At 31.2% G+C, this 8905-nt stretch overlaps 1 protein-coding gene across 2 annotated transcripts; it reads right to left on the bottom strand.

Moving 5' to 3' along the window:
* Positions 1–5294: 5294 nt before the first annotated feature.
* Positions 5295–7899, bottom strand: NAC057 (NAC domain containing protein 57). 2 transcript variants are annotated; one of them, XM_089768811.1, is made up of 3 exons: positions 7722–7899; positions 7037–7317; positions 5295–5732 (listed from the first exon to the last, which is right to left on the bottom strand). In XM_089768811.1, the coding sequence occupies exons 1-3, from the start codon at positions 7876–7878 to the stop codon at positions 5472–5474; spliced, it is 699 nt and encodes a 232-aa protein (XP_089624937.1). In that variant the 5' UTR covers positions 7879–7899; the 3' UTR covers positions 5295–5471. The 2 variants fall into 2 exon arrangements, with proteins under 2 accessions (XP_089624937.1, XP_022738428.1); XM_022882693.2 differs by having other exon boundaries at positions 7040–7317.
* Between the last annotated feature and the right edge of the window lie 1006 nt (positions 7900–8905).

Below are 8905 nucleotides of genomic sequence, written 5' to 3'. Positions count from 1 at the left end.
ACAATTAGAAGGGTTTGTAATTCTAGGTCAAGAAAAAATGTTTGTAAACTGATTAAGTCATTATATGAATTTACAAGCTCCTGAGCAATGGCATCAAAATTTTGATAAGGTAGTTCTAGTTGATGTATTTGAGATTAATAAATTCGATAAATGTTTGAAAAAGGCAAAGGTGTCATCATATGCTTATATGTTGATAACATGTCGATCTTCTATAGACCTGATGATTCGTGTATTTGTTTTATGTAAAATACTAAAATTCATATATTCGTACAGTATTTTACATGAAAATTACATGTCATAATTCGTGTCAACACGAAAACATTAAATATAATTTTTTTTTGTTTTGTTTAGCCTATATATAGTTATTGCTATAATTTTAAGTCGTGTCACCTTCGTGTCCTATTTTCTTATTATATATGTGTCGTGTCACCATATCGTGTTTTAGATTGTTAGGTCTATATTCTTCAACATAGACTTAGAACAAGTTAAAAATACCATAAGGGTTTTGTTTAGCAACTTTGTTATGAAAGACATGGGTGTTGCAAATATGATTTTAGGAATCAAAATAATTAATTAAAAAGTTCTCTAATATAATCTAAATCCAATCACATTATAGTGAGAAAATTCTCAATAAGTTTAATTATTTTGGAAGTGCAACAATTTGAACACCTATTGATCCTAATTTGAAGTTAATTCCAACTAAAGAGTTGTTAGTTGCACAACTAGAATATACAAAAGTTATAGGTTGCTTAACATATACGTAAGACCAAATATAGTCTATGTAGTTGGTAAGCTTAGTAGATGTACAAGCAATTCAAGTAATTTACATTGGAATGCCATTGCAAGAGTATTTAAATACTTAAAGAAAACTATGAACTATGACATTTCTTATAGTGGTGAACTTTTGGTTTTAGAAAGATACAGTAATGCAAGTTGGATTACCAATATGAAAAATCATTCATCCACAAGAGGATGGATTAATGATTGGTAGGAGTTAATTTCTTGGGGTTCAAACAAACAAACATGCATAACTAATTCTACTATGGCTTTAGAGTTTGTGGCTTTGGCCTATGCTTAAAAAGAAGCAAAATAGTTAAGGAATTTACAATTTAAAATTTATTTGTGGCCAAAACCAATGTCACCAATATTTATACACTATGATAGTCAAGCGACACTTTTAAAGGCTTATAACAAATGTACAATGGAAGTCAAAACACATTAGTCTAAAACATAGCTATGTTAGAGAACTCATAAAAGATGGGATGATCACCATTGATTTTGTCAAGTCAAGTGGAAACTTGATTAATCCATTGATAAAAGGTTTTTCAAAGGATATTGTGTCTAAAACTTTTAAAGAGATGGGACTTAAGCCTATAAAATAAGTCATATATGATGGAACCTCTACTCAGTGAATAATTGTACATTATTTCTTGAGTTTTAATGAGTCAAGTAAATTATTTGAAATTGATTGCAAGTGTTTGAAATTAAATCATCCCAAGGTAGATAAGTATTTGAACCATATGAAGATGAGTATAAACTTTTAATGGATCCATAACATGTAAATAAAGTGTTAAAATGCTTGTATGGTAGCATTCTTGATGGAGTCCACCTATGTGAGTGAAAGTGCTATCGCTTTTAAGGGCTAAAGGTTTGATTCTTAAAATATGCATGAATATGTAGAACACATGGCCATTTAAATTGTGTCAAAGCATTACTAAATGACATTTTGGTGGGACATAAAGTCTTATGTGTGATTTAGTGCATGACTATTCAGATAAATTGATTCGCTCAAACATCTAAGATTTACCATTCAATTTGATTAAATCAATGACACTTTATCATTAAAGTGAAGCTTTTATATTATGCTATATTATATTTTCATCTGTGCATAAGATTTTTGGAGCTATCAAAACTTGCCTTATTTTGAAAATGGTGGGGAAATGTTAGAATGATTTCAAAATATGAAAATTATGGTTGATTGCACTAAAATTTCAGCATTTTATCACATCTTTTTAGTGTAATTTCTCTTAAACATTTGCTTATTCCTTGAGAAATTTGGCAAAAATACTCTTAAATGCATAAATATTCAATGTGCAGGTGAAAATATACAAAATGAGAAAATTTGGAGCTTTTGGACTTATTTTGGAGGAAATTTAGTGCAAAAAACTATGAAAGACCAAAATTAGTGTGCTCGTGCTATAATGCCACTTATGGGAGATTTTTTTATCCTTTTCTTTTATAATTTACTAAGCTTATTTGAGCTTCATTGAACTTTATTTCAAATTTTAATTCTCATACTTTTCATTTGAAAATGTTCTTTTTAGCTCACTAGTACTTTATCATCTTTGTAGTATTTTTACATATGTTAGAAAGGTGATATGTGCATTAATGTAGTTTGAAGCTATTTTGGAATTGAGAATTTTTCAAAATTATTCATGCATAAATTGAAAACTAAATGGTGTATATTTGACTGGAATTTGAAGGAGAAATTGATTACAAGTTGGTTAAAATGGAAGCAAGGATTCAATCTAAGCTGTGTGATGCATGTAGTATGATGATCAAGATTGTGCACCATTTTAAGGATTCAAAGAGGGATCAAATGTAGTTGCTTAGTTGGCAATTTAAGGGTTTCTCATTAGATATAATTTTGACCTTTTGGAGCTTTCCAAATCAAAGGAAGGAAGCTTGAAGCGAAGTAAGAAAAAGCACGCAAAAAAGGTAAGGAAGAAAATTAGGTAAGTTGAAGGGATCTAAAAAATGTGGTAGCTGAGCTGGCTTTTTCTTGCATTTTAATTGGTTAAACCACCTCACATTTTCCTATAAATAAGAAAGAGTGACTAGTTTTAGTTCTTTTTTCTTAGAGTTTTCTTTTCTTGCATTTACTTTTTTCTCTTTCCAAACATTTTCCTCTTTGTTCTTTTAAAGGGCTGTTTGGGAGAAAATTGCATTTATTTTCCAACAAAATTTACTTTTATTGCCTTTATTTTATAGCACTTTAATATTCTTTCAATAAAAGTTCATGTTCTTTAAGTTTTCAAGTTCAATTTGATGTATTTTCACTTAAATCTCAAACTTGTTTAGTAATTTTTGTTTCTAACCTAGTTGCGGTTTTTTTAGTGGATCTTGATTAATTATTGTGAGTTTCAATCGTTTTTTTTTTTGCAGATTCTTGATTCATTGTTCTACAAATCTAAAGATCAACATCAAATTCATTCTACAAATTTCCAAAAAAATTCTTCAAAGTTTTAGTTAGATCCAAAAGTTAAGTTGAAGTTTGAGTGAGTGACAGCACTTCAAGTGTCTTCTCTCCTAGCTGGCATTTGGTTTGCTATTTTCTCACTTTTTACTTTTTAATTCCTGCAGCATTTCAATTCTTTTTGGCTAGGTTTTGTCTCAACTCCTCTATTTTTGTTGTTCTTGTGTTCAATTTGTGATTTACTTTATTGAACTTAGTTTTTGATTGTTTCATTCAATTTCTTTGTTGATTTAAGTAGTAAATTTGTAGGTCTATATTGTCTTAGCTCAATTTAAGTTCATTTTATCTAGAGAGTTGTAGATCTAAGTTTTTCTTAAAGAATTGTTAGTTTCCAACTACAATAGTAACTTGCGAATTCTTTTTTTTCTTTTTTTGGTTACTTGCACTTTAATTCTATTTTTATCCTAGTTTATTTATTGTTTTTGCAATTTATAAAGTAAGTTCATTCAATTTGTTGAAACCTAGACCAAATTTTCTCGTTGCACATTTGGTTTTTCCAAATTTGACATTGAGCATTCAGCTTTCGTTTTTCTTATTAGATCTTGCATTTTTGCTTCTTCACTTGCACTTTAATTCTATTTTGATCTTAGCTTAAAAAAATATTTTTGCAATTCACATTTTGTTTAGATCAATTCTTAAAAAGTTTCTAGAGGTTTCTTTCATTATAAGTTGCAAGGTAGTTAAAGTAGTTATTTTCGGTTGTTAGTTAATTTGGTTTGTACCTTTAAGCTACTATTTTGATTGTTAATTGTTCTTTTTCTTTTCAATTATTAGATTAGTTTTAGATTTCAAATCATGTTGAGTTGAATTCAATCCATTTTGACTACTTTTTAAATTGATTTTTTTATCTTGCTCATTTTATATATTACAAATTTACTTTTTACTAGAATTATGCATTGTTCATTGTTTTGCTCATTTGTTTTAGTTAGTTTGACCTTGTATGCATTTTTCGATTGAGTCAACTTTAGAGGAAGAATGGGGATAATAGGTAATTAAACTAAGAATTTTTTAGTTAATCTTCATGGAAATATCTAGACCTTTGCTCTCTATTATTATTTGAACGACCTATGTGCTTATAGAAATTGCCAATTAATAGATGGTTAAGTATGACACTTAATCAAAGAAAAACTATATTAAGCTATAAAATAGCTTAAGGTATAATTCTAGGGTCAAAAGGTTGATTTTAAAAGAATCAAAATAAAATGACTGTCACGTAGGTAATCGACGTAATCGACTACTATGCAAAAAGGAGTTGATTGCCATAGACTGCCATAAAGAGTGGTCAACTGCCAAAGCCAAAGTAGTTGACTGCCATTTGCATCAAAACTATCTCAAACTCTCGATACAATTTTAAGCTAAAATTACAAAAAGAAAATTGACTACCCAAACCTAGGGCAATCGATTGTTATGGCTGAAAATTAGGTCAGTTGATTCCTACAAAAGTACACATTTTTTATTAGTTCAAGGCTTGTATTACTATCCCTATACTCCGCGACGGAATTTGTGATGGACTTTTGGTTCGTCACAAATCTATCACAATTTTATCAATAACTTTGTCATAATATGTTGAAACCATTTATTCATAATTTCTGTCACAAAATCAGCAACTGTTGACTAAAATCATTTACAAAAATTTGTGATGGATAATTTTTCCGTCACAACTTACAATTGCTCTAATTTCTGGGATAGGTAAAACTGAAATTTTGGAATGGTAATTGATGCTGTGGTGGTAGTTATTTTATTTAATCTATCCCCTTTTTCTTTTCTAGTGAAAGTAAACGTATCCATGGAAATTATATCAGAATAATTTTTATATTAGCATTAACTTTATGTATAGTATTGATAACGATAGATAAAATGCCACAAAAGTTTAATTGGTGACGCTAAAGAGAGTGCAAACTTTGATTGCTTGTTATTATTCCAATAGTAACGCCCCAAGCGATCACCCTCCATGAAAAGGTGAAAACAAAAATTCATAGAGCCATGTGACAGATTGGCTCCACGAAAGCCAACAACCAAAACGTGACAAAACAGTACATTCAATAAGAAATAAACCAATCTTCTAATGAGAAGTATCAGATTTTACAAATATATTTTGTAATTTTGAGTCTTATTTTAAGAAACTTAGCCAATTAACTTGTGTTATTCACCAGTACCTGGAAGATTTTTGAATGTTTAATTTAACTTTTAGCTCTTTAGTTTGTATAATGCCACATTAGAAACTTCCATCCCCTGCCATGGCAGTAGTGTTAGAAGAGCACCATGCATCATCAGTGATAAACTGCATCCATGAGTCATCTTTATCTTCCTCTTCGATGCAGGAAGATGAGGCTAAAGGAAGATCTGGAGACATGGTTTCAGAATCGTTGATAACACCTTGTGAGCACTCCATCACTGATAAACTACACTGCCCTTGCTCTTCTGTCTCCGAGCAGATGCCATTTTTCTTGAAAACGCGACATAGTGCATAAGAATCCTGCAAGTATACACGTGCAGCAGGAAAATATAAATCTTGAATCCAGTCTCCGTATTCAATTGCATGAGTTTAATTTTAAAAATGCGCGACAGACAGATAAGAGAAGCCTTAAAAAAGACGTAGAAAAGCACAGGCCTTGCCAACAGCCGCTTACTGTACTGGTAGAATATTGGACTCTTGATAACAGTGATCAGGTTCAAATCTTAGTAGTCTCGAGTATTAAAAAAAGAGAAAAAGCACGGGCCTTGCACAGCAGATAAAACAGAAACATAAATGAGCAAATAAATTAAAAGAGAAAAAAAAAAAACAGCGAATTCGTTTAGCCTATAAAAGCCTCAGGGGTAAGGGGAATGCTAGAATGGCAAATTCATTGGCTAATAGGGGTGTTTTGGAATAAAGTAGTAGCCGACACCCCAATTATGCTGTCAAAGTATATATGTGGAGGCTGTTAACTTTTGGTTGGGAAGCCTGAATGGTTTCTCTAATCAAACCTTAGAATCTACAAATTTAGATCAGAAAAGTTTAAAAGGTAAACAAAATAATAGGTGGGTGTCTCTGGCAGGATAATGCCTTTGTCTTATTACAAAAGGCAAAGTGAAGCCAAACTTTTCCTGACTTGAGAGATCTAATAAGAGACCCTAGCAAGCAACGAATATCTCACCCATTTGTTGGACTTATATATTTGGGTAAATAAAGATTGATAAAGCAAAAGTGTCTAATGCTCCAACTTCCCATGCAAGTCATGCATTTCCCACGTCAATACACTTCGTCACTCCATTTATCATCAGTCTAATCTTGCTATATTTCTAAAAAAGAGAGGTGGTCAAACACAAAGAAAATGCTACTTCAATGAGAAAACATCCTTTTCAAGTCAAATTGGAAAACGTCGCAATTAACATAGCACTTAAATTATAAAGCAAAGGAAGCAATTTGTTTCAGTAGTCCAAGGCTTAATAATAAAAAATTGTCAACACTCCTAGCTTCTAGAATCTACTCCTTCAGGTCGATCTGTGCTCATTGAAACATAATAGCAATAAAGGAAAAAGTGGTAGATGAAAAGTACAACTCCATGGCGGATCTATGATTTTGCTCCTATTTGGCTATCTAACTGCAATAAGTGGAAGGAGGGGAAAGAAAAAGACAAGAGAGTTGAAATTAGATGGTGATGGTTGTAACGAAGATAATGTTTACTAAAGCAGGCAATTAATGTCTTTTCATGGAGCTTAGATATTAATGATTTGTCTCATCTAACGATATCATCATCATCATGGACATGATTTGCGTTAACTTTATCATGCACCAACTACCTGAATTCCACAGGTGTCCTCGCACTCCTTATCGTCAAGGCGGTATTCATGCATTACCCAGTCCGTCCTAATTCCCTGAGGGGCGCGGCCTTTGTAGTAAACCAGAGTCTTCTTCATTCCAATGGCTCGATTCTGACAACTAACTCTCCTGTCCTTCCCGGTAGACTTCCAATATCCTGCCCTAGTTGCTCTGTTTGTCCTGAATCCATTTGGGTATTTTCGATCTCGAGGTCCAAAGAAGTACCACTCCGGATCTCTACTTGGCAAAAACGACTTTTCTGTCATATCAAAGACGGGAATTAATGACAAATTTAGGGGTAATGCTTCACATTTTCATCATAATTCCAGAAGGAAAAAAGTAAACATGTGTGTGACATGTAATCTCAAAGGAGGAGAACAGTTTGTGAAGAAAAACAATTTAGCCATAATGGGAAGGTTCATTTCTTGTAATGCTCGACTGTTATAATGCCCAGACATAATTTTTTCGCACTTTTCCAATATACTGTGTTTTATCATTGCAGACAATTGCTTAAACTATCTATGAAACCGCAGCTGCATTGAAATAGAAGATTGAGTTGCAGAAAAAAAAAAAAAGAAAGGAGAAATTAAAATGATGAGAGAGCTAGCCTTACTATATAAATATATATTTTATATACAATGCAAAGAGGTAAAGGGAGGAGACCTGCCAACTCCCATGGTTCACATTTGTAGAGATCAACCTCAGGAATGATGTCAAGTTCAATTTCTTGGCCATTTATTTTCCTTTTGAGATAGTAATTCACGAGCTCTTCATCAGTCGGATGAAACCTAAAACCAGGAGGTAATCCCACCGGTGCCATTTCCTTAACCTCTTCAGCCACTCTTCTTTGCAAAGCCTGATCACTACTAAGATCATCAAGTTATATAAAAGGATTCAAAGTAGCCTCTCTTTGGCTCATTTTTCACTTTTTCTTTAACAGATTCTTGGACAAACGTTTCACACAAGCCGTTCCAACCTTTTTATATTTTCCAATTACAGTAATCATTCATTCCCATGGCTAAATATTAAATAATCCTCGCGTACCACTAACACTGGGCTTTGTTTAAAGTCATCTACTTTCATTTTCCAAGCTCTTTTCTTTTTTTTTTTTGGGATAAGATCTTCAACAAATATCGGCCCAATCAAAGGAAGGCATGCAAATTTGTGTTGCTTAGGCCAATCAGAAACCTGGGGAGAGTTAATATGAAGCACGGATTTGAACTGCAATCTGGATGCTTTTCGCTTTGCATTTTTCGCTATTGCAGGCTAGGCGAAGCGAAAATTATCGCGTTATTAAGGTGATTGCAATTTGCTATGGTGAACTTCTTTCAGTTTTGTACAACTTATAAACGTATAATAATTATAAATTTCTTTTATGATTTTAAAGTAATTCATGACACTAGTATTTTTTTTATTTATTAGAAAACTATAATTATTACCAATTTTTTATATTATACTTAAATATTCATATTTAAAAAATTATCGATTCTTATATCTATAAATATAAATTGAACACAATTAGGTTGCGATTAAAGGTTTGTATAAATTTATGAACACAATTGGAATATGATAATTTATTATGTTAGAATAGAACTATCATGGAGAGAGAACTATTATCCCAAAATAAATGGTGGTGATTATTTTTGTGAATGATTAATATTACGAATGATTTTAAATTATAATAAAATATTTAATAAATTATTTTAATTTTAATTTTTTAATATAATATTTAAATTAAAAATTTATTAATTAATATAATTTTTTTTAATATTAATAATTTTAAATGATTATATGTAACAGATAAATAATTTTTAAATATCATATTAATTAATAAATTTATAATTTAA

Source organism: Durio zibethinus, chromosome 11 (genome assembly GCF_047325235.1).
Source record: "Durio zibethinus cultivar Kanyao isolate XHJ-2024 chromosome 11, ASM4732523v1, whole genome shotgun sequence".
Taxonomy (NCBI): domain Eukaryota; kingdom Viridiplantae; phylum Streptophyta; class Magnoliopsida; order Malvales; family Malvaceae; genus Durio; species Durio zibethinus.
This window is presented reverse-complemented; position numbering and strand designations above follow the sequence as displayed.

What these genes read in the sequence shown, in the direction of transcription:
- NAC057 (XM_089768811.1), bottom strand. Translation starts at nt 7,878, where the DNA reads ATGGCACCGGTGGGATTACCTCCTGGTTTTAGGTTTCATCCGACTGAT. An exon ending in TGAACCATGGGAGTTGGCAG is followed by an intron (nt 7,318 to 7,721) that starts GTCTCCTCCCTT and finishes TTGATATGACAG; the next exon opens with AAAAGTCGTTTTTGCCAAGT. An exon ending in ACACCTGTGGAATTCAGGTA is followed by an intron (nt 5,733 to 7,036) that starts GTTGGTGCATGA and finishes GTATACTTGCAG; the next exon opens with GATTCTTATGCACTATGTCG.